The sequence below is a fragment of the Cherax quadricarinatus genome, chromosome 47 (genome assembly GCF_038502225.1).
Source record: "Cherax quadricarinatus isolate ZL_2023a chromosome 47, ASM3850222v1, whole genome shotgun sequence".
NCBI classification, from domain to species: Eukaryota; Metazoa; Arthropoda; class Malacostraca; order Decapoda; family Parastacidae; genus Cherax; species Cherax quadricarinatus.
In genome coordinates, this window is record NC_091338.1 from 28,818,520 (window position 1) to 28,845,038 (window position 26,519).

Genomic DNA, 26,519 nt, shown 5'->3' on the forward strand with positions numbered 1-26,519 from the left:
GTGTGAGACTGAGTCAGGACAGTGTGCACAGTGTACCTGAGGTGTGAGACTGAGTCAGGACAGTGTGCACAGTGTACCTGAGGTGTGAGACTGAGTCAGGACAGTGTGCACAGTGTTCCTGAGGTGTGAGACTGAGTCAGGACAGTGTGCACTGTGTACCTGAGGAGTGAGAGTGAGTGAGGACATTGTGCACAGTGTACCTGAGGTGTGAGACTGAGTCAGGACAGTGTGCACAGTGTACCTGAGGTGAGTGACTGAGTCAGGACAGTGTGCACAGTGTACCTGAGGTTAGAGACTGAGTCCGGACAGTGTGCACAGTGTTCCTGAGGTGAGAGACTGGGTCAGGACAGTGTGCACAGTGTACCTGAGGTGAGAGACTGAGTCAGGACAGTGTGCACAGTGTTCCTGAGGTGTGAGACTGAGTCAGGACAGTTTGCACAGTGTACCTGAGGTGAGAGACTGAGTCAAGACAGTGTGCACAGTGTACCTGAGGTGTGAGAATGAGTCAGGACAGTTTGCACAGTGTTCCTGAGGTGTGAGACTGAGTCAGGACAGTGTGCACAGTGTACCTGAGGTGTGAGACTGAGTCAGGACAGTTTGCACAGTGTACCTGAGGTGAGAGACTGAGTCAGGACAGTGTGCACAGTGTTCCTGAGGTGTGAGACTGAGTCAGGACAGTTTGCACAGTGTACCTGAGGTGAGAGACTGAGTCAAGACAGTGTGCACAGTGTACCTGAGGTGTGAGACTGAGTCAGGACAGTTTGCACAGTGTTCCTGAGGTGAGAGACTGAGTCAGGACAGTGTGCACAGTGTAACTGAGGTGTGAGACTGAGTCAGGACAGTGTGCACAGTGTTCCTGAGGTGAGAGACTGAGTCAGGACAGTGTGCACAGTGTACCTGAGGTGTGAGACTGAGTCAGGACAGTGTGCACAGTGTACCTGAGGTGAGAGACTGAGTCAGGACAGTGTGCACAGTGTACCTGAGGTGTGAGACTGAGTCAGGACAGTGTGCACAGTGTTCCTGAGGTGAGAGACTGAGTCAGGACAGTGTGCACAGTGTACCTGAGGTGTGAGACTGAGTCAGGACAGTTTGCACAGTGTTCCTGAGGTGAGAGACTGAGTCAGGACAGTGTGCACAGTGTTCCTGAGGTGTGAGACTGAGTCAGGACAGTGTGCACAGTGTTCCTGAGGTGTGAGACTGAGTCAGGACAGTGTGCACAGTGTACCTGAGGTGTGAGACTGAGTCAGGACAGTGTGCACAGAGTAGCTGAGTTGAGAAACTGAGTCAGGACAGTTTGGACAGTGTTCCTGAGGTGAGAGACTGAGTCAGGACAGTGTGCACAGTGTACCTGAGGTGTGAGACTGAGTCAGGACAGTGTGCACAGTGTACCTGAGATGTGAGACTGAGTCAGGACAGTGTGCACAGAGTAGCTGAGTTGAGAAACTGAGTCAGGACAGTGTGCACAGTGTTCCTGAGGTGTGAGACTGAGTCAGGACAGTGTGCACAGTGTACCTGAGGTGTGAGACTGAGTCAGGACAGTGTGCACAGTGTACCTGAGATGTGAGACTGAGTCAGGACAGTGTGCACAGAGTAGCTGAGTTGAGAAACTGAGTCAGGACAGTGTGCACAGTGTTCCTGAGGTGTGAGACTGAGTCAGGACAGTGTGCACAGTGTTCCTGAGGTGAGAGACTGAGTCTGGACAGTGAGTGTGCACAGTGTACCTGGGGTGTGAAACTGACTCACGACAGTGTGCACAGTGTACAATATAATACAAGACAATTTTTATTTTCTTGCAAGTTTACAATGTGGTTGACCGATTGTAGGAAGTGTATTTACTTAGGTAGTTTACAGTGAGGGTTTACAATGATTTGTAGTACAAAGAGATCCTTTATCATGTTTAGGCATTACGGGCAGTCTAAATTTAATAGTTTACTGATTACTTAACACTAGCCTTACAAAACAAAGATTGATAAGGTTGCATTAGTTATACAATAGGTTATACATGTATTAAATATTTGCTATTCAACATTTGCATTAGGTTAAAATATGATAATTTATTGTACTTTGAGCATTTACTTTCTGGGTTCTGAGGCTAGGGGAGTAACACAGTGAGCAATCATATTTTGAGGTGGTGGAGAGTGAATTGGTAGCTTTGTAGGTAATGTTAAGTACTGCATATTTCATTTTGAGTGTGTAGGTGGTTTTTAAGAAGGGTCTTGAATTGATGTACAGACAGGGTTCCTTTGGTATTCAGAATTAGATTTTGCCACCGAAGTGGCTAATTTATTGTGCACCCCATATCTACTCTGTGGACGGTAGTGCAAGAGCATATGGATACACAAAAGACCTAGGAATTAGGCCCCAAAAGGGTTAACAGGTGTACATATGGGTTTTTTATTTAAATATCTACAGTTCACTTATCTGTTACAAGCAAATTTAGGAAATTTGCTTAGTATATCTGGCATCTTATTTTCATTAATAAGATATCTTGACATGTCACATTGGTTATTATACTCTCTGTCTCTGTATTCCTCAGTAAGTGGGCAATCAAGCACATAGTGTTCAAGACAGTGACCATATGCCTGATCACATAATTTGCATTTAGTTTGATCATGATCTGTGTGTCTCCCAAACTGCCAGACGTACTTGTAACCACGCCTAAGTCTGGCAACTACAACATCAGTCAGTCTGTTCACTGGTAATCAATTCCAAATTTTGGGCCCTTTATGTGTGCAGAGTTTTTACATAGTGTGAGATGGAACATCAGGGAGTGATCTGTGCCTTGTGTTATGGCCGTGTGTCCTTTTGAGGTTTAGTAAAGAGAATCTTGAATGGAGGGTTTATATTTGAATGTAGTGTTTTATGTATGTAGTAGGCACAATAATAGGTATGGATGTTCTTCATGGTGGGTAAGTTTAGACTTTTGAATATTGGTGGAGTATGCTGTCTGGAGTGGGAATTTGTTATTCTGACTGCAGCCTTTTGCTTGGTAATTAATGGTCTGAGATGATTTATTGTTGTTGAGCCCCATGCACAAATTCCATTGGTGAGATAGGGGTAAAAGAGTGAATGATACAGGGCAAGGAGAGCTGGTTGTGGGACATAGTACCTTATCTTTGATAGAATGCCTATGGTCTTAGAGATTTTTTTTTGGAAATCTGTTGTATGTTTTTGTTATTGAAATTCAATTTCAATAACAAAAACATACAATGGGATCAAGTAAACCATGTCCTAAATGAAACAAGCTGGGAAGATATCCTAAACAACATGGATCCGAACATTTGCCTTGAAAAAACAAATTTTGTGGATCTTGAGATCTGCTCAAGACACATTCCATTAAGAAAAAGGAAAAGAAACAGAATGACTTCAAGAGTGTATCAGTCTGTAGTGGAAGGAAGGCGGGGTAGGGGTCGGCCTAGGAAAGGTTGGAGGGAGGGGGTAAAGGAGGTTTTGTGTGCGAGGGGCTTGGACTTCCAGCAGGCATGCGTGAGCGTGTTTGATAGGAGTGAATGGAGACAAATGGTTTTTAATACTTGACGTGCTGTTGGAGTGTGAGCAAAGTAACATTTATGAAGGGGTTCAGGGAAACCGGCAGGCCGGACTTGAGTCCTGGAGATGGGAAGTACAGTGCCTGCACTCTGAAGGAGGGGTGTTAATGTTGCAGTTTAAAAACTGTAGTGTAAAGCACCCTTCTGGCAAGACAGTGATGGAGTGAATGATGGTGAAAGTTTTTCTTTTTCGGGCCACCCCTGCCTTGGTGGGAATCGGCCAGTGTGATAATAAAAAAATAAAAAGATAAAGATTTAAACTAGAAAGAGAGAGATGTTCCCTATACAGATGAAGGCAAAGAGTCACAGAGCTGCTGGGTGGGGTCAATATATCTGAAATACGAAGGGAAGCACTAGTCAATGAAATTGCAAATATCAAACTTAAGCTGAAGGAATCTTATAGGAGACACGAATCACAGAAAGAACTAAAAGCCATAAAGGAAATTAAAAAAAAAAAGAAAAATACTTCTTCTCTTTTGCCAAATCTAAGGGAAAAACAACATCCAGTATTGGGCCCCTGCTTAGGCGGGATGGGACATACACAGATGATAGCTGAGAAATGAGTGAGACACTAAAGTTCCAATATGAGTCAGTGTTCACCGAGGCACTGCCCACTCTAAGGGTCAACAATCCAAATGAATTCTTTATGAACGAAACCCAAAATTTGGTCATCCTAAAACTCTCAGATATTCTAACTCCACAAGATTTTGAAGAGGCAATTAATGACATGCCCATGAACTCTGCCCCAGGCCCTGTCTCATGGAACTCTGTGTTCATCAAGAATTGTAAGAAGCCCCTATCACATGCCTTCAGCATTTTATGGAGAGGGAGCATGGACACATGGGTCATCCCACACACACTAAAAACAACAGACATAGCCCCACTCCACAAAGGTGGCAATAGAGCAATTGCAAAGAACTACAGACTGATATCACTAACATCGCATGTCGTAAAAATCTTTTAGAGCGTTCTAAGAAGCAAGATCACCAACCACCTAGATACCCATCAACTACACAACCCGGGGCAACATGGGTTTAGAGCAGGTTGCTCCTGCCTGTCCCAGCTATTGGACCACTATGACAAGGTCCTGGATGCTGTAGAGGATAAACAAAATACAGATGTAGTACACACAGACTTTGAAAAAGATTTCGACAATGTGACCATGGTGTAATAGCGCACAAAATGCGGGATAAAGGTATAACGGGAAAATTTGGTTGATGGATCTACAACTTCCTGACAAAAAGAACACAAAGAGTAATAGTAAACAGAGTAAAGTCTGAGGCAGACATGGTAAAAAGCTCTGTTCCACAAGGCACAGTACTTGCTCTCATTCTATTCCTCATCCTCATTTCTGACATAGACAGAGATGTAAGCCATAGCTCCGTGTCTTCCTTTGAGGATAACATCCGGATCACCATGGCAGTGACCTCCATTGAAGACACTGCGAGACTCCAAGCGGACATCATCCAAATCTTCGAATGGGCCACTCAAAACAATATGAAATTCAACGACGAGGAATTTCAACTACTCAGATATGGAAAACTTGAAGAAATTAAAAATGTGTCAGGGTATACCACAAATTCTAACCATACAATAGAGAAGAAAAGTAATGTGAAGGACCTGGGAGTGATAATGTTCAAAGATCTCGCCTTCAAAGACCACAACAATGTATCTACCTCATCCACTAAGAAAATGATTGGATGGATAATGAGAACCTTCAAAACTAGGGATGCCAAGCCCCTGATGATTCGCTTCAAATCGCTTGTGCTCTGTAGGCTGGAATACTGCTGTACACTAACAGCCCTCTTCAAGGCTGGCGACATTGCAGACCTGGGGAGTGTTCAAAAAACTTTCATGACACATAAGTGTCATAAGGCACCTGAACTACTGGGAACAGTTGAAGGTCCTTGATCTGTATTCCCTCAAATGCAGGTGAGAGAGATACATGATAATATACACTTGGAAGGTCCTGGAGGGATTGGTACCAAACCTGCACACAAAAATCACTGTATATGATAGCAAAAGACTCGGCAGGAGATGCAACATTCCCCCGATGAAAAGCAGGGGTGCCACGAGTACACTGAGAGACAACACAATAAGTGTCCAGGGCCCAAGACTGTTCAGCTGCCTCCCAGCATACTTAAAGGGGATTACCAATAGACCCCTGGCTGTCTCCAAGAATGCACTGGACAGGCACCTATAGTCAGTATCTGACCAACTGGGCTGTGGTTCGTACGCCAGCTTGCGTTTGGCCAGCAGTAACAGCCTGAGTGATCAGACCCTGATCCACCATGAGGTCTGGTCTCAGACTGGGCTGCAGGGGCGTTGACCCCCGAAACCCTCTTCAGGTAAACTCCAGGTATGTGTCTGAAATTTGAGGCTACTGTCAAGATGGATTCCTAAGAATTTTCCCTCTGTGAGTCTTGTGGCATGTCATCTGTTTATCATTATGTTAAGTGGAACATTTGTAGCTCTGTTTCCAAACTGGGCTTGGGTCAGAGAAGACGTAAGTAGTGTCATCTGCAAATAGTGTGGGTTTGAGTACCTGAGGTGAGAGACCGAGTCGGGACAGTGTGCACAGTGTACCTGAGGTGAGAGACTGAGTCAGGAGACTAAGTATGCACAGTGTACCTGAGGTGAGAGACCGAGTCAGGAGACTAAGTATGCACAGTGTACCTGAGGTGAGAGACCGAGTCGGGACAGTGTGCACAGTGTACCTGGGGTGAGAGACTGAGTCAGAACAGTGTGCACAGTGTACCTGGGGTGAGAGACTGAGTCAGAACAGTGTGCACAGTGTACCTGAGGTGAGAGACCGAGTCAGGAGACTAAGTATGCACAGTGTACCTGAGGTGAGAGACTGAGTCAGGAGACTAAGTATGCACAGTGTACCTGTGGTGAGAGACCGAGTCAGGAGACTAAGTATGCACAGTGTACCTGAGGTGAGAGACTGAGTCAGAACAGTGTGCACAGTGTACCTGGGGTGAGAGACTGAGTCAGAACAGTGTGCACAGTGTACCTGAGGTGAGAGACCGAGTCAGGAGACTAAGTATGCACAGTGTACCTGAGGTGAGAGACCGAGTCAGGAGACTAAGTATGCACAGTGTACCTGAGGTGAGAGACTGAGTCAGAACAGTGTGCACAGTGTACCTGAGGTGAGAGACTGAGTCAGAACAGTGTGCACAGTGTACCTGAGGTGAGAGACTGAGTCAGAACAGTGTGCACAGTGTACCTGGGGTGAGAGACTGAGTCAGAACAGTGTGCACAGTGTACCTGAGGTGAGAGACCGAGTCAGAACAGTGTGCACAGTGTACCTGAGGTGAGAGACTGAGTCAGAACAGTGTGCACAGTGTACCTGAGGTGAGAGACTGAGTCAGAACAGTGTGCACAGTGTACCTGAGGTGAGAGACCGAGTCAGGAGACTAAGTATGCACAGTGTACCTGAGGTGAGAGACCGAGTCAGGAGACTAAGTATGCACAGTGTACCTGAGGTGAGAGACCGAGTCGGGACAGTGTGCACAGTGTACCTGAGGTGAGAGACTGAGTCAAGATAGTGCACAGTGTACCTGAGGTGAGAGACTGAGTCAGAACAGTGTGCACAGTGTACCTGAGGTGAGAGACTGAGTCAAGATAGTGCACAGTGTACCTGAGGTGAGAGACTGAGTCAAGATAGTGCACAGTGTACCTGAGGTGAGAGACTGAGTCAGAACAGTGTGCACAGTGTACCTGAGGTGAGAGACTGAGTCAAGATAGTGCACAGTGTACCTGAGGTGAGAGACTGAGTCAGGACAGTGTGCACAGTGTACCTGAGGTGAGAGACTGAGTCAGGACAGTGTGCACAGTGTACCTGAGGTGAGAGACTGAGTCAGGACAGTGTGCACAGTGTACCTGGGGTGAGAGACTGAGTCAGAACAGTGTGCACAGTGTACCTGAGGTGAGAGACTGAGTCAGAACAGTGTGCACAGTGTACCTGAGGTGAGAGACTGAGTCAGAACAGTGTGCACAGTGTACCTGAGGTGAGAGACTGAGTCAGAACAGTGTGCACAGTGTACCTGAGGTGAGAGACTGAGTCAGAACAGTGTGCACAGTGTACCTGAGGTGAGAGACTGAGTCAGAACAGTGTGCACAGTGTACCTGAGGTGAGAGACTGAGTCAGAACAGTGTGCACAGTGTACCTGGGGCGAGAGACTGAGTCAGAACAGTGTGCACAGTGTACCTGAGGTGAGAGACTGAGTCAGAACAGTGTGCACAGTGTACCTGGGGTGAGAGACTGAGTCAGAACAGTGTGCACAGTGTACCTGAGAAAGTAAACCACTAACCTTATATTTGGTTTAATATAGCAACTTTGTGGTGAATTTCTAGGATTGTTTGTATAGTTTTATTGGTTGTTTCTTAGTGTTAATTGATAGAATGGAAGACTTACTAGTGAAAAGGAAAGAATTTTGGTTGGTTTCAAACTGGAAGTAGTTTGAAGTAGAGCTCAAAGTGACAATTATTTGATTATAGGCAGTTTCCATAAAGAAGGGTAGGATCCTCCCTAGCCCCTACATGTTATTTACATGTTTTCAGTAGGTCTGCTTCAATTATTGCAGTGGTTATATTTCTTATAGGTAGTAGGTTGGTAGACAGCAACCACCCAGGGAAGTACTACCGTCCTGCCAGATGACTGTGAAACAGAAACCTGTAACTGTTTTGCATAATGGTAGGATTGCTGTTTTCTTTTTCTGTCTCATAAACACGCTAGATAACAGGGATATCTTGCTACTCCTACTTACACTTTGGTCACACTTCACAGACACGCACATGCATATATATATACATACATCTAGGTTTTTCTCCTTTTTCTAAATAGCTCTTGTTCTTCTTTATTTCTTCTATTGTAGATGGGGAAGTGGAAAAGAATCTTTCCTCCGTAAGCCACGCGTGCCGTATGAGGCGACTAAAATGCTGGGAGCAATGGGCTAGTAACCCCTTCTCCTGTAGACATTTACTAAAAAAGAGAAGAAGAAAAACTTTATAAAACTGGGATGCTTAAATGTGCGTGGATGTAGTGCGGATGACAAAAAACAGATGATTGCTGATGTTATAAATGAAAAGAAGTTGGATGTCCTGGCCCTAAGCGAAACAAAGCTGAAGGGGGTAGGGGAGTTTCAGTGGAGGGAAACAAATGGGATTAAATCTGGAGTATCTGAGAGAGTTAGAGCAAAGGAAGGGGTAGCAGTAATGTTGAATGATCAGTTATGGAAGGAGAAAAGAGAATATGAATGTGTAAATTCAAGAATTATGTGGATTAAAGTAAACGTTGGATGTGAGAAGTGGGTCATAATAAGCGTGTATGCACCTGGAGAAGAGAGGAATGCAGAGGAGAGAGAGAGATTTTGGGAGATGTTAAGTGAATGTATAGGAGCCTTTGAACCAAGTGAGAGAGTAATTGTGGTAGGGGACCTGAATGCTAAAGTAGGAGAAACTTTTAGAGAGGGTGTGGTAGGTAAGTTTGGGGTGCCAGGTGTAAATGATAATGGGAGCCCTTTGATTGAACTTTGTATAGAAAGGGGTTTAGTTATAGGTAATACATATTTTAAGAAAAAGAGGATAAATAAGTATACAAGATATGATGTAGGGCGAAATGACAGTAGTTTGTTGGATTATGTATTGGTAGATAAAAGACTGTTGAGTAGACTTCAGGATGTACATGTTTATAGAGGGGCCACAGATATATCAGATCACTTTCTAGTTGTAGCTACACTGAGAGTAAAAGGTAGATGGGATACAAGGAGAATAGAAGTATCAGGGAAGAGAGAGGTGAAGGTTTATAAACTAAAAGAGGAGGCAGTTAGGGTAAGATATAAACAGCTATTGGAGGATAGATGGGCTAATGAGAGCATAGGCAATGGGGTCGAAGAGGTATGGGGTAGGTTTAAAAATGTAGTGTTGGAGTGTTCAGCAGAAGTTTGTGGTTACAGGAAGGTGGGTGTGGGAGGGAAGAGGAGCGATTGGTGGAATGATGATGTAAAGAGAGTAGTAAGGGAGAAAAAGTTAGCATATGAGAAGTTTTTACAAAGTAGAAGTGATGCAAGGAGGGAAGAGTATATGGAGAAAAAGAGAGAGGTTAAGAGAGTGGTGAAGCAATGTAAAAAGAGAGCAAATGAGAGAGTGGGTGAGATGTTATCAACAAATTTTGTTGAAAATAAGAAAAAGTTTTGGAGTGAGATTAACAAGTTAAGGAAGCCTAGAGAACAAATGGATTTGTCAGTTAAAAATAGGAGAGGAGAGTTATTAAATGGAGAGTTAGAGGTATTGGGAAGATGGAGGAAATATTTTGAGGAATTGTTAAATGTTGATGAAGATAGGGAAGCTGTGATTTCGTGTATAGGACAAGGAGGAATAACATCTTGTAGGAGTGAGGAAGAGCCAGTTGTGAGTGTGGGGGAAGTTCGTGAGGCAGTAGATAAAATGAAAGGGGGTAAGGCAGCCGGGATTGATGGGATAAAGATAGAAATTCAAATTCAAATTCAAAGTTTATTCTCTATAAGGATTACAATACTGAGTTTACAGAAATTTGGTTATTGTGTGGTTTACATGTAGTAAAATTGTGATTACAGAGTGTACCACTAGAATGCTTAGCATGGCTAGGCATTTCGGGCAGACTTAGTTTTATTTTTAATTGTAAAATATTACAAATTATGAGGTAAGTTGGTATTAAGGCGAAGTGACTAAATAATAGTTTGTGAGTTTAGCAATGTGAATGCTTTTGTTTTGGCACAGCACATAGTTTCAGTATTGGAGTATCACAGGATTCATTATTTTAAGATTGAGATTAATATTTCTGTTTATGGTCAAATGAGTGAGTGAGTGTAAGTGTGAACCACCAGGTGGTATTCGTGTAGTTAGTTGACGGGGTGTATCAGGGAGATAAGATGTTTTCTAATGGTAGTTTTGAAGGTGATGAATGTGTCTGCAGTTCTAGGGTTCTCAGGTAGGGTATTCCAGATTTTAGGGCCTTTGATATACATTGAATTTTTGTAAAGGTTTAGTCAGACACGGGGAATGTCGTAAAGATGTTTGTGTCTGGGGTTATGCCTGTGGGTTCTGTCACAACTATCAAGAAAGCGTTTTAGGTCAAGGTTGATATTAGAGTTTAAGGCCCTGTAGATGTAGATTGCACAGTAGTAAGTGTGGATGTACTGAACTGGGAGTAAGTTTAGGTCTATGAAGAGTGGGGGGGGGTGTGTTGCCAGGGATGGGATTTAGTGATTATTCTTACTGCAGCTTTTTGTTGGGTTATTATTGGCTTTAGGTGTGTTGCTGCAGTTGATCCCCAAGCACAAATAGCATAGGTGAGGTATGGATAAATAAGTGAGTGGTATAGTGTGAGAAGGGCATTTTGTGGCACGTAGTATCGTATCTTGGAGAGGATCCCAACCGTTTTGGATACTTTTTTGGTTATATGCTGGATATGGGTGCTGAAACTCAGGTTGTTGTCAAGGTATAAGCCTAGGAATTTGCCCCCATTATTTCTGGTAATTAGAGTGTTGTCAATCTTAATGTTAATTTGTGCATCTCCTGCTCTGCTACCAAACATAATATAGTAGGTTTTGTCAGTGTTAAGCGTAAGTTTGTTGGCTGTCATCCAAGTCGATATTTTAATCAGCTCCTCATTCACAATGGTGTTGAGGGTGGCAATATTAGGGTGAGAGATGACATAAGTCGTGTCATCAGCAAAGAGAATGGGTTTCAGGTGTTGGGATACGTTTGGAAGGTCATTGATGTATATGAGGAAGAGCAGGGGACCAAGGACACTTCCCTGCGGAACTCCAGTATCAAGTGGCCGTGTTGCTGATGCTGTGTCTTTAATGGTGACGTACTGATACCTATTAGTAATGTAAGATTTGAAATAAGCAAGCGCATGGCCTCTTATACCGTAATGATCAAGTTTGTGGAGTAGGATGTCGTGGTCTACTGTGTCAAAAGCTTTTCTTAGGTCAATAAAAATTCGTAGTGGATATTCCTTATTTTCCAATGCTGTGTAAAGCAGATCTAGCATTTTTATGATTGCATCGTTAGTGCTTTTATTTTTCCTGAATCCAAATTGGCATTGGTTGAGTATGTTTTGTGCCGTTATAAATGAATACAGTCTCCTGTGCACGAGTTTCTCAAAGATTTTGGATAGCAATGGTAAGTTAGATATTGGCCTATAGTTGTTTAAGTCTGTAGGGTCACCACCTTTATGTATTGGTGTAACCCTTGCCATCTTGAGTAGTTTCGGGAAGGTGCTAGTCTCTAGCGACTTGTTAAAAAGTAATGAAATAGCATGCGAAAGGACATGGGCCGCTCGCTTGTACAGTAATGGTGGGACATGAGACAGATTCCCCAAGTTATTTTTAAGTGACTTTATAATCTCAGTGACTTCCGTGGGCTCACTTGGTGCAAGATAGAAGGAATTAGGGAAATTCCCATCTAGGTAGTCCCCGGCATGGGCATTGGTATGTGGGATTTTACCGGCGAGATTAGATCCTATGGTTGAGAAGAAGTCGTTTATCTTGTGAGCTGTGTCAGTGGGATGTAGTGGTGTTTCATTAGGTTTAGTTAGGACAATATTCTTGGTTTTTCTCAGTTTGTGGGTCCCTAGAATCTGAGAGAGTGTTTTCCAGGTCTTTTTTATATCTCCTCTAGTGTCTGTGAATCTGCTGGAGTAGTATAGTTGTTTGGCTTTCTTTATTACTTTGGTGAGAGCTGATGAATTGTGTTTAAGAATATCTTTGTGTATTAAGCCCTGTCTATATTGCTTTTCATATTGGTGTTTCTTGTCAATGGATTTCAGAATGGTGCTGGTTAGCCATGGGCAACCAAGCCGTTTGTTTGTGATCTGTTTTGTTTTTATAGGACAATGTTTGTTGTATAGTCTAAGTAATTTGTTAAGAAAAATGTCTGTCCAGTCATCAATACCATTGGCCTTGGAGAATTCTGTAGGCCAATCAACAGTCTCTAGGTCAGCTGTGAACTTCCTTACTGAGGCCTCGTCATGGAGTCTAAATGAGACTTTGTTGTATTCAAGTGGTGGTTTACTAATGTTTGTCAGGAGGAAGGTAGGGTAGTGGTCTGTAGTGCTATCTGTGATTATCCCTGATTTAAGGGGGGCTAGTATATTGGTCCATATGTGGTCTATTATGGTTGCACTTGTCTCAGTGAGCCTGGTTGGTTTAGTTATTGTTGGTATGAGAAGTGTGTTGTTCATATTGTTGATGAAATCAGTTACAGGCTGATCATCTAGTAAGCCAAGGTTGATGTTGAAGTCTCCAGCTAAGAGAAGGTGGTGCTTATTCATTTGTCTGTTTGTTATTAGTGACTTTAATTTTTCACTGAAATTTGGGATGTTTGTGTGAGGTATCCTGTAAATGGCACCGATTGTTATATGCGTCTTAAGGTTTTTTACAGTAAAATTAGCAAAAATGTATTCCCCATATTCATCACTAAAGCAAGTGGTGCTAAGACAAGATAATTGGTTAGAATAATAGATTGCAATACCACCCCCAACTTCGTTTGGTCTGCAGTTGTGAATTGCTGTGTATCCTGGTAGAGGGTAGATATCTATTGTGTCCTGCTTAAGCCAGATCTCAGTAAGAATAATGCAGGAGAAGGGTGTCTTTAGTGATTCAAGGAGTGCTAGGAGGTCATCATAGTGTTTGCTTAAGGACCTGATGTTGTAGTTAAGTACTGATAGACTTTTAGCATTGTTTAGGATAGTGGTGGCTTGTGATGCTGTGTAATAAAGGCAGTTACTTTCCAATAGGTTTTGATTGGGTGTCAGATTATGGAGGTTTAGATCAGGGTCAACGTGATCAATCATCTTCTAGGTTTAAATTATGGTTATTTATATCCTGAGTTGTGTGTTGAGTTCTAGTACTGATATCTGTAGTGGTAGGAAGTTTGGACAAGTATATAGCTGGAGTATTTTGGTCATGTAAGGTATAGTCACTACTACACATAATGAAGTTGATGTTGTCTATGTGTTGTGCTGGAATGAACTAAAGTACAACTAGGTATAAACTAGTAATATAAAAATACAAATTAAAAATAGAACAAGACTCTCACTTGTAATTGCACTAAGGTCTAATAATGAATTTTGTGGAGTCTATGTTTTGAGCTAAAATGAGCTATAGTACAATAGGTTTAATCTAATAATATAAAAATACAAATTAAAAATAGCACTAGTCTCTCACTAGTAATTGCACTATGGTCTAACATAGTGAATTTGGTATTGACTATGTATTGAGTTAGAATGAGCTATGGTACAACTGAATTTAATCTAATAATATAAAAATACAGATTAAAAATAGCACCAGTCTCTCACTAGTAATTGCACTATGGTCTAATATAGTGAATTTGGTATTGACTATGTATTGAGCTAGAAAGAGCTATAGTACAACTAGGTTTAGTCTAATAATATAAAAATACAAATTACAAATAGCACCAGTCTCTTACTAGTAATTGCACTATGGTCTAGTATAGTGAATTTGGTATTGACTATGTATTGAGCTAGAATGAGCTAGAGTAAAACTGAGATTAATCTAATAATATAATAAAGGAACAAGACTCTCAATTGTAATTGCACTAAGGTCTTATATAAGTTGTTTACAAGAATTAGAGTATAATTAGATTTAAATTGGAAGGATAAAATACACAAATTAAGGTAGCAAAAGAATAATAAAAAAAAATTATAAAAATAAAAATGGCAATGACTTGGTTATAATATGCTAGTAAGATGGTAGACAGGATAATATAAAAGTTGTAGTTGAAAATACTAGTTTAAAAAAGTATGGAATAAATATGGTCAATAAAAGAAGTTTACAATAAGTTTGATCAATATAGTTTAAAGTAAAATTGGGCAATAATAGGGATTTAGAATAAAATTGGGCAATTGAGTATTTTTTAAAGTGAGGTAGAATTATTGAAGACAAGTTATGGTTAGTTTATAATAAATAAGATGGAACAGTGATGTGGTAAGTTGTAAAAAAGGAGATAGATTCTGTAGATATTAAACACAATTAAGACTATGAGGTAGAATGGTCGTTGAATACAACAATGACAATCAAAAGTAGTTGGGGTATTAGAATTTTAGGGGGGCACAAATTTATGACAATATAACACTAATGGTGGACTATGGGTATTATCTGCACTTTACTCTGATTCTGTTAGTCCAGCCTCACTTAGGAATGTTTTAAGGTCATGTTCTGTGGAGATGAAGTATCTCTTCCCAGTGGGCTGTTTCCTAACTGCTATTTTTCCATCCCTCACAAAGCACTGGTGGATTTTTTGGGCATAGCGCAATTTTCTTAGCCGATAAAGAAGGTTTTGTCTTGTTTTGGTAAGGCACTCATTGATGTAAACATCAGTTTTCATAGAAATAGATGTTTTTAGTAGGTTGTTTCTTTGTAGGCTAGTTTGAAATTTTAACAGCACTGTTTTTTTACCTGCTTGGTAGCCCATCAGTTTGCAATCCTTTAGGTCATCACTACGTATGTTAAGGTGAAGGTGGTCCTTGATAAGCTGTAGGGTGGTCTCCATGCAGGTCTCTTGGGTGACTGTGGCTGGAAGATGTTTGCTGTTAACTACAACAGTGTCAGATAGCTGCTGTTGGTCATTATGGTCTTGGAAGTTGGTTATGACATTGGCAAGTTGTTGGTCCACTCTTGATCTTTCCTCTGTAATGTTGGTAGTAAGTAGGGTGACTTGGTCTTTTAGAGTGTTGATGGTGTCTAGGGACCGGGTGTGGGTGTTGCTTTGTTGTTCTAGAGTGTCTAGTTTATGTTCTAGAGCAGTGATCTTGTTGAGGTAATCTGCATTGCTAGCCTTTAGTTCCTGCATTTCTTGAGTTAGTTTGGTGATCGTTTGGTTCTGAATCATAAGGAGTTTAGCTATTTCTGGGTCGGTGATCTTCTTGGCATCAAATACTGGGAAGGAGTTATCTTGGACTGTAGCGGCGGCCATGTTTGTTGTTGTCTGTCGTGTGTTGTGGTGATGCCGGTGGGTGATGAGGGTTGTGTCCTGGCTGGCAGTACCACAAGTTTTCCTCGTGTTATTACTGCTCTCACCTTTGATGTTAGGAGTCCTTAGCTGGTTACTGGATCTTCTTTTATTGTTCTGACCCTTGTCCATTGGCTGTGGCTTCGGGTGAATAGTAGGCGATGGGTGATGGGTGAATGTTGTGGAGTATCACTTCAGTGGCAGCAGGGTAGGAGTTGCTAGTACGAGTCCTATTAGTTGGTAAATTTGTGAACTTTTGGGTATGGAAGAGGGTAAGGTACCTAGGGATTGGCAGAGAACATGCATAGTTCCTTTGTATAAAGGCAAAGGGGTTAAAAGAGAGTGCAAAAATTATAGGGGGATAAGTCTGCTGAGTATACCTGGTAAAGTGTATGGTGGAGTTATTATTGAAAGAATTAAGAGTAAGACGGAGAATAGGATAGCAGATGAACAAGGAGGCTTTAGGAAAGGTAGGGGGTGTGTGGACCAGGTGTTTACAGTGAAACATGTAAGTGAACAGTATTTAGATAAGGCTAAAGAGGTCTTTGTGGCATTTATGGATTTGGAAAAGGCATATGACAGGGTGGATAGGGGGGCAATGTGGCAGATGTTGCAAGTGTATGGTGTAGGAGGTAGGTTACTGAAAGCAGTGAAGAGTTTTTATGAGGATAGTGAGGCTCAAGTTAGAGTATGTAGGAAAGAGGGAAATTTTTTCCCAGTAAAAGTAGGCCTTAGACAAGGATGTGTGATGTCACCGAGGTTGTTTAATATATTTATAGATGGGGTTGTAAGAGAAGTAAATGTGAGGGTCTTGGCAAGAGGCATGGAGTTAAAAGATGAAGAATCACACACAAAGTGGGAGTTGTCACAGCTGCTCTTTGCTGATGACACTGTGCTCTTGGGAGATTCTGAAGAGAAGTTGCAGAGATTGGTGGTTGAATTTGGTAGGGATTGCAAAAGAAGAAAATTAAAGGTGAATACAGGAAAGAGTAAGGTTATGAGGATAACAAAAAGATTAGGTGATGAAAGATTGAATTTCAGATTGGAGGGAGAGAGTATGGAGGAGGTGAATGTATTCAGATATTTGGGAGTGGACGTGTCAGCGGATGGGTCTATGAAAGATGAGGTGAATCATAGAATTGATGAGGGGAAAAGAGTGAGTGGTGCACTTAGGAGTCTGTAGAGACAAAGAACTTTGTCCTTGGAGGCAAAGAGGGGAATGTATGAGAGTATAGTTTTACCAATGCTCATATATGGGTGTGAAGCATGGGTGATGAATGTTGCAGCGAGGAGAAGGCTGGAGGCAGTGGAGATGTCATGTCTGAGGGCAATGTGTGGTGTGAATATAATGCAGAGAATTCGTAGTTTGGAAGTTAGGAGGCAGTGCGGGATTACCAAAACTGTTGTCCAGAGGGCTGAGGAAGGGTTGTTGAGGTGGTTCGGACATGTAGAGAGAATGGAGCGAAACAGAATGACTTCAAGAGTGTATCAGTCTGTAGTGGAAGGAAGGCGGGGTAGGGGTCGGCCTAGGAAAGGTTGGAGAGAGGGGGTAAAGGAGGTTTTGTGTGTGAGGGGCTTGGACTTCCAGCAGGCATGCATGAGCGTGTTTGATAGGAGTGAATGGAGACAAATGGTTTTTAATACTTGACGTGCTGTTGGAGTGTGAGCAATGTAACATTTATGAAGGGGTTCAGGGAAACCGGCAGGCCGGACTTGAGTCCTGGAGATGGGAAGTACAGTGCCTGCACTCTGAAGGAGGGGTGTTAATGTTGCAGTTTAAAAACTGTAGTGTAAAGCACCCTTCTGGCAAGACAGTGATGGAGTGAATGATGGTGAAAGTTTTTCTTTTTCGGGCCACCCTGCCTTGGTGGGAATCGGCCACTGTGATAATAAAAAATAATAATAATATTTCTGTACTCAGAGAGTTTTGGTATTATATAGAGGAAGCTACAGGGGACATACTGAACTGAGGCAATGTTGTTTTAGTGGCTGGAGTGTTTACAGTGTTTTTCAGCATCTTCATTAATCTGTTCTCCTACTGTATTATTAATGTTCATCCTCCATCATCACTAATCTATGCTCATCGATTATCATAATGCAGTCTACCACCTCTAGTTCATTCTCATCATTACTCTCTTCTCACCAGGTAGTAAAAGTCACCTACCTAACATAATCAGTGCATAACAAACACTGTTCTAATATTTGTGTTTCAGAGGCAATGTTTTAACCTGAAGAGAGAGTGAATCTGAGACAACATGGAGGCTTCATGTTCTTGGTCATCTCCAGACTTTGGAACTGCACAGTTGTCACGTCTGATTTCTCCAACAATTTCTGTCTAACAGATCCAGCAGCTTGGGGAAGTTACCCTCTCTTTATTTTTAAATAAGAAATTTTTTGAATTTGTAAAATTAGTCAAATTACCTGAAAATAATTGAATGGTTGGTTTCCTGTACATAATTGATAGAACAGTAGGTGTGTTGGCTAAGAACTGGATCAACTTACCGTTTGAAAATTTGTGACACTCAGCACTTTTAATTTTTGGAGTCACAATAGTGAAGGAGTTAAGGACTTAAATGACTTTTATGACAAAGAACAAGATGCAATACATTAGAGCTTCTTCAAGGAAACAAACGTATCAGTGTTCTGAATGTCTAAAAAATTTTTCACATAAATCATGGCTAATACGACACATGAGAGTTCATTCTCAAGAAAAACCATATCAGTGTTCTGAATGTCTAAAAAAGTTTTCACTGAGATCAAATCTAATAAAACACATGAGAGTTCATACAAGAGATAAACCATATCAGTGTTCTGAATGCCTAAAAGAGTTTTCATGGAGATCAAATCTGATAGAACACATGAGAGTTCATTCTCAAGAAAAACCATATCAGTGTTCTGAATGCCTAAAAAAGTTTTCACTGAGATCAAATCTAATAAAACACATGAGAGTTCATACAAGAGAAAAACCATATCAGTGTTCTGAATGTCTAAAAGAGTTTTCACAGAGATCTCATCTAATACAACATATGAGAGTTCATTCCCAAGTAAAACCATATCAGTGTTCTGAATGTCTAAAAGACTTTTCACTGAGATCAAGTCTAATAGAACACATGAAAGTTCATTCTCAAGAAAAACCATATCAGTGTTCTGAATGTCTAAAAGAGTTTTCACGGAGATCAAATCTAATACAACACATGAGAGTTCATTCACAAGAAAAACCATATCAGTGTTATGAATGTCTAAAAGAGTTTTCACAGAGATCAAATCTAATAGAACACATGAAAGTTCATTCTCAAGAAAAACCATATCAGTGTTCTGAATGTCTAAAAGAGTTTTCACGGAGATCAAATCTAATACGACACATGAGAGTTCATTCACAAGAAAAACCATATCAGTGTTCTGAATGTCTAAAAGAGTTTTCATGGAGATCATACCTAATACAACACTTGAGAGTTCATTCTCAAGAAAAACCACATCAGTGTTCTGAATGTCTAAAAGAGTTTAAACAGAGATCATCCCTAATACAACACTTGAGAGTTCATTCACAAGAAAAACCATATCAGTGTTCTGAATGTCTAAAAGAGTTTTCACGGAGATCATCCCTAATACAACACTTGAGAGTTCATTCACAAGAAAAACCATATCAGTGTTCTGAATGTCTAAAAGACTTTTCACTGAGATCAAGTCTGATGCGACACATGAGAGTTCATTCTCAAGAAAAACCATATCAGTGTTCTGAATGTCTAAAAGACTTTTCAGATAGATCTCATCTAGTACGACACATGAGAGTTCATTCTCAAGAAAAACCATATCAGTGTTCTGAATGTCTAAAAGAGTTTTCACAGAGATCAAGTCTAATACGACACATGAGAGTTCATTCTCAAGAAAAACCATATCAGTGTTCTGAATGTCTAAAAGAGTTTTCACAGAGATCAAGTCTAATACGACACATGAGAGTTCATTCATTAGCAAATTCCTTTTAAGAATGGTTGCCTTGATGCTGGTAATATGCTGTTTATCCAAGGAGTTAAGAGTTATCCCTCATGTTCCTTGGATCAGATATGAATACCCTCTACCCCTTCATATTTTCCAGGGGCTGTATGACCCATACTGATTTAGCACTCATTCTTGAATTTAATAATCATGAGGTAAACTATATTTTTGAGTTACTTAACTTTTTTGTGTATCAAAGCAGAATGACTCCCATTTCCTAGGCATTGTATGACCTTTACAGGTTAGTGTTTCCTCAAAAATGAAATAATTCTGGCTTCTTGGATGAATATTTGATCAGACAAGCTGTTATTAATTTCACCTGGAAGCTAATATATTCTCCACAAACCATTTTATGAAGCTTTGCAACAACTTAAGTTTTGTCTTGTAGATAATTGTTATGACAATTTATTTTACTGCTCAAGTAATGTACTTGGTGTATTTTATGTCTAGAATTTTGACTTTTCCCACCCACATATTTTTGTTGTTTTAGCAGAAAGTTTTTAAGTTGCATCTTGCAGACACTGGTATTGTTCATATCTTTATATGTTAAGGTGATGATTTACATGTTGAATTTTATGCTTACTGTGGCATGCAAAGAGTATGTAACCTTTATTCAGCGCATGTACACACCCTCATTGAAAGGCTATCTCTCCCAACCAGCGAACCACTACTAAGGATCGGACAATGGGGTCCCGTCGTTCGATCAGTACCCAGGTTCAGCCAATGAGAAGATGGTTTTGGCAATCACATAGGTGTTGTGGGCACCACAACACCTCTATCTGCCTTTGTCATTTCCATTCTAGAGCTGGTTGAAGCACGGTCTACTTCTGAGACACGGTGGCTTCTATTCTGCATTGCTTACCGTGGTGTGCACTAATACCTATTGTGCACTAATACCTATTGGTGAAAAGATAATATAAGTCAAAAGGTTTTCTGCTGTGTTTATTTTGCTCCCTTTATACCCAGGATAACAGGCCTTTGGATTCCTGGGTTGTAATGCTTATAAATATCACTTTCTCCACCCATACTTTTTATTGTTGAAGGAATTTTTTAAGTTTGTTCTTGCCAACAATGTTATTGTCAATTTATATGTTAAGGTGATGTACTTGGACTATTTAAGGGAGGGGTGAGCCTTTTTCCAGTTTCAGGAAATTAGAATTGAAAAATTAAGGAAAAAAAAAATTTCTTAATGAAAAAAAAAAAAATAGTACAAAATTCTGGCAACATTTTTCCTCTTCAAGGGGGAGGCTCCTTGGCGTGGTGAAGAGGCTCTTGGTCTGAGGAATTAGACCTGTCGGTCTCCTTCCTCTGACCGGACCTAATTACCCCCCAATCCCCTCCTTCCCTAACCCATCCTCCCCTTTTTCCTTTCCTCCTCCTTCTCCCCACCCCTCCCTTTTGCCCTTCCTCTTTTTGGCCTTTGGGTTTTTTCCCACAGGCATGCTAGTTCCTAGGTTATGGGAAGGGGTACCGAGGTCCATCCCATTCCATTGAGGTTCTTGGTGGTGGCGTTGTTTGCCGTGGAATCTGGACCACCTGGGGATGTCCCGATCCCTCTCTGGTATCCCGGAGGGTGGCTTTGGGTGTCTTTCAGGCGACGGGTGTATCTCTGGAAGCCACCTTTCGGATTCCGGGGGTGGTGGCAGAAGGAGGTATGCTTTGTGGTGGATATCCGGCTGCCCTCTCTTTTGTCCACCGAGGTAGCTCGGCAGATGTGAGGTTGCTATCCCAGATTGCTGGTTTACTGGCATGAAGGGTAGGGTATGGCACAGGTTCCATGCTGCATCTGCACTACTAGCGGTGCTGAGGTCCTCTTGGGCGTGGAGGGAGATTTCTGGCCCTTTCATTCCTCCTAGGAACTATCCCTCCCTGATCCTCCCTTTTTTTTATTCTTTTTATTTTTATTTTATTTTCTTCTTTCCCGCTACCCCCGGGCCCCTTATTGTTACTGCACCCTGTTCTGACCTCGCCTCATCTTTCGGCCACTCTTTGGACACTTCTAAGGTCCCTGTACCTCTTGCTGGTGCCATTTCGTCACCTGCTTCAGGTGCTGGGGTTTCGACTGACTCGATTTGTCTGACCTCCGCTCTCCTTTGACTATGCTTCCGGCCTCTCCCTCTATGGTGCGGCAATTTTCGAATCGCCAGCCCGTTCCACGTCGGACTGACTCTGGTCCCACTTCTAAACGCCAACGACAATCTCCTGATGATGTTACTTCGTTACCTTCCCATTCTACTTGGAAAAGACTGACACATCATGCACTCCCTCTCCATACTCAGTTTCGGACCACACAATGGACTAAATTCTTTACTTTAAGACCGACTTCTTCTACTGGCAATCTTTCCGACCGTAGTATTGGCAAAGCGCTCCTACGCCACATTGGTAGAGATATTTCCTTTCGTGCTCTTAAGAGTGGTACGCGCATCATCACAGTCCAGAATTCTACCCAAGCTCATGATCTTTCTCTTCTTTCACATATCGATACTATTCCTATCACTATCAAAAAACATCATTCCCTCAATTCTTGTAGTGGTACTGTTATTCTGCTCCATACCATAGTCCAACAGAATTTCCAGACATGTGGCAATGACATTCTCGAACAGCTGGAACTCCAAGATCTCCCAATTCTCAAGGTAGACACTTATGTTCTTCCTGCCCACGGGTGAAGATGATACCCTTGCAATGTGGCTCGTTTAACTTTTGACAGCCGTGAACGCCCATCCTCTGTTTATGTAGCAGGACATTGGTTACAAGTTCGGAAGGTGATCCCTACACTGCAACAGTGTAGGAATTGCTGGCGATTTGGCCATCCAGCAAAATATTACAGATCTATAGCCGAATGCCCAGTCTGTGGTGCCGATGACCATTCTAATATGACTTACAGTCGAACTCCCTCTTGCCTTAATTGTCATGAGGCTCACCCTTCGTACTCTCGCCGTTGCCAGGTCTACTTAAATGAGTGGGAAATTCGTTGCCTCAAAGAGGCAAAAGGTCTCCCTTATGCTATGGCAGTTTCCCATCTCCGCCTCCAAGGGAGACTACCCTGTGTTTCTTATTCTTGTGTTTCAAAACGCTCCCCCGACTTCTGGGCTCCCATCTTCTGCAATTTCCTCTGCGGTTGCCAGTCCCATAGTCACTCCTGTATCTAATTCTTTTGCTGTCCTGGGCTCAGACGTCCCTACTTCAACACCTCAGTCTGTCCTCACTTCTTCGTGTTCTTCCTCACAAACCCCGGTATCGACAAGACCTCATACGACACCTCCTCCCAATCATCCCTCTACTTCTCAGAGACCCAGAAAATCCCCTTTAACCCCTTTTTCCCTTCATCCACCTCCACATTTTACCTTCCCAATCTCTGTACCTGGGTCCTCCCCTTCCACTGGCTCTGTTATAAGTGTGGAGGTTCATCCTCCTCCTCGTACTGTGCCTTCCTCCCCTGTCCCGTCCCAAATTTCTTCCTTTTCTGCCACCTCCCAGGTTTCTGCCTCTTCTGTCCCCTCCCACACTTCTCCAGTTCCCTCCACCCTTTTGCCCCCCCTACCTTGGTACAGTCCATTACAGTTCCAATCTTTACTCAAACTCCTCCTTCCATCTCCAATATTGTCTCTCATACGACGTCTCTGAACTCCGAAACACTCGAAGCAATCTCTGAATATATCAGAGACCAAACCATCAACGGACACACTGATCCACCCTCTATTCCTTCTCTTTCCTCTTCTCCATCTGTGCAACTCCTTTCTTCACAGCACACCGTTCCTTCGCTGCTTGAACGTTTTCCTTTACCACCGCATGTGGACTTTTCTAACCCCTCTAGTCCATAGGAACCCTTACCTGCAGATTTCAGGTATCTTTATCATTGCCAATCATGGCCTATTTACAGTGGAATATACACAGCCTCAGGGGTAATCGGGGTGAGCTTCAGATGTTGCTCTCCCAGTTTTCCCCTGTTGGTGTTTTCTTACAGGAACTAAAATTACACTCTGCTATTATCTATCCCATCTCAGGCTCTAATTTATTGTATTCTTCAGATCCTTTTCCTGATGGGACCTTTAATGAAAGTGCCCTTCTTCTACACACTGATATTCCGTACCATCAGCTATTTGTTCGTACTTTGCTGCATTACACAGCAGCCCGTATCCACTTGCATAGGTGGTATACACTCTGTTCTTTGTATCTCTTTCCTTCTCGGGCATTATCTATCCCAGATATTGTCTTGTTTTGTCATTACCACCACCACTTCTGTTACTTGGCGATTTTAATGCCCATCATTTCCTCTGGGGGGTCTCACTGTGATTCCCGTGGCATTCAGTTAGAGGCTTTTGTTGCTACCCACCCCCTCCATGTTTTAAATACAGGTACTCACACCCATTTTGATCCTCGGACTCATACTCTCACTTGCATCGATCTTTCAGTCTGCTCTTCCTCCACCACATTAGACTTCACCTGGTCTGTTCTCCCAGATTTACATGACAGCGATCATTTCCCAATCATTCTTACTTACCCTTCACATTCACCACCTCTTCGTAACCCACGCTGGCAATTTGATCAGGCAAATTGGAACCTTTACTCATGACTAACTGTTTTGAGTGAGGTTCCTTCTTCGTCCTCTATTGATGAGCTTTTACACCTCTTCTCGTCCTCCATTTTAACCGCAGCTTCACATTCTATACCCCAAACTTTGGGCAGGCATTCCCAGAAATGCGTGCCTTGGTAGTCTCCTGCTTGTGCTCGTGCAGTACATTTGAAACGTGCTGTGTGGGGCAGGTACTGGCACAATAGAACCATGGAGAGACTACTTGATTTTAAGCAGAAGTGTGTGTTCGCTCGCCGTGTCATCTGTGACACTAAATGCACTTGCTGGCGAGATTATGTCTCCACCATCACCTCTGCTTCCTCTATGAATGCAGTCTGGAAAAAAGTACGAAAACTGAGTGGTAAATATTCTCCTGACCCGGCTCCTGTTCTGCGGGTTGCTGGTGTTGATATAGCAAACCCACTAGATGTTGCCAATGAAATTGGCAATCATCTGGTCCATATTTCTCAGCGGCTCCATCTATGCCCCTCGTTTCTTTCCTCAAAGTCTGCCAGAGAGTTAGCACCCTTGGACTTTTCTTCTCTCAGAGAAGAACAGTATAATGTGCCTTTTACACTTCAGGAACTGGAGGCAACACTCTCAGCTTGCCGATCATCGACAGCTGGGCCCGACGACATTCATATTCGTATTCTACAACATTTACATCAGTCAGTCCTTGCAGTCCTATTATGCCTTTTCAATCTTATTTGGTCACAAGGAGTTCTTCCAAAGCTGTGGAAATCTGCCATTGTTCTCCCTTTCCACAAACCAGGCACTACGGGACATGAAGCCTCCCACTATTGTCCCATTGCTCTTACCAGTGCAGTTTGCAAAGTGATGGAACACCTGGCAAATAGACGTTTAGTGTGGTATTTAGAGACACACAACAGACTCTCCACTCACCAATATGGCTTTCATAAGGGATGTTCTACCATAGACCCCTTACTACACTTGGATACGTATGTTCATAATGCCTTTGAGAATAACCACTCAGTTATTGCCATATTTTTTGACCTTGAGAAGGCATATGACACAACTTGGAGGTATAATATTTTGGCCCAAGCCCACTCCTTAGGCCTCTGATGCAATCTACCATACTTCCTTAAGAACTTTTTACTGAAAGACATTTCCGTGTTCGGGTTAATAATGTGCTCTCCCCGGACTTTATCCAAGCTGAAGGTGTCCCCCAGGCATGTGTTCTTAGCACAACATTTTTTCTCCTAGCTATAAATGACTTGGCCTCTAGTCTTCCATCCAATATTTGGTCATCACTCTATGCTGATGACTTTGCTATTGCCTGTGCAGGCGCTGACTGTCACCAAATTACAGTTTCTCTCCAGCATGTGGTCGACCGTGTTTCCAATTGGGCCACCACACATGGGTTTAAATTTTGCAGTACCAAAACTCGCCAAATTACTTTCACTAGATGCTCTGTCATCTCCGATCATCCTTTGTACCTCTATGGCTCCCGTATCCCTGAACGTGATACAGTCAGGTTTCTAGGCCTCCTCTTTGACCGTAGGTTATCCTGGAAACCTCACATTACCTCTCTGAAGACAACTTGTCACAGCCGGCTGAACCTTCTTAAAACCCTTGCTCATCTTTCATGGGGAACTGGTCGTCGAACTCTCCTTCTCCTACATTCCACCCTCATTTTATCGCAACTTGATTATGGTGACCAGATCTATTCAGTGGCCTCTCCTGCTACTCTCTCTAGCCTTAACCCCATTCATTACCAAGGATTACATTTATGCCTTGGTGTTTTTCGCTCTTTCCCTATCGAGAGCCTCTATGCAGAAGCGAACATTCCATCTTTATCTGATCGCCGCGATGCCCATTGCCTTTACTACTATGTACGCTCTCATGATCTCCGCAATCCTTCCATTTATAGAATGGTCACCGATATTAGTAGACATTCTTTATTTGTTCGCTGCCCCTGTTTGCTCCGTCTCTTCTCTCTTCACCAACATTCGCTCTTGTCTTCTCTTCAATTACCACCTTTCTATGTTCATGTTGCATCTCACTTTTCCCTTCCCCCCTGGGAAGTTCCAGCTGTTCTAGTCTGTTCTTTCTCACTCCCTTGCTCGAGAGCCCAACTGTCTACAGTAGCTTACTGCTCTCTTTTTCTTTTCCACTTCCACTCTCATTCTCATGCCATTGCAGTGTACACAGATGGCTGTAAGTCTTCTGACAGCATAGGATTTGCAGCAGTGTTTCCGGACAGCGTCGTACTAGGGCATTTACTGTCTTCGGCAAGTGTTTTTACTGCTGAATTGTATGCCATTCTTGCAGCACTTATCCGTATTGCATCTATGCCTGTGTCATCATTTGTGGTTGTCTCAGACTCCCTTAGTGCTTTACAGGCTATAAAGAAATTTGATACA

The 26,519-nt window shown here is 42.3% G+C and overlaps 1 protein-coding gene across 3 annotated transcripts in view; it reads left to right on the forward strand.

The window, feature by feature from the left end:
- The window catches only part of LOC128696571 (zinc finger protein 271), a 97,796-nt gene extending 72,411 nt beyond the window's left edge, over positions 1-25,385 (forward strand). For all 3 annotated transcript variants that reach the window (XM_070094780.1, XM_070094777.1, XM_070094778.1), the window contains one exon: positions 17,783-25,385. In XM_070094780.1, coding sequence (XP_069950881.1) covers positions 18,143-19,552 — 1,410 coding nt within the window. In that variant the 5' untranslated portion in view covers positions 17,783-18,142 and the 3' untranslated portion in view covers positions 19,553-25,385. The remainder of the gene's footprint in view (positions 1-17,782) is intronic.
- Positions 25,386-26,519: the final 1,134 nt, after the last annotated feature.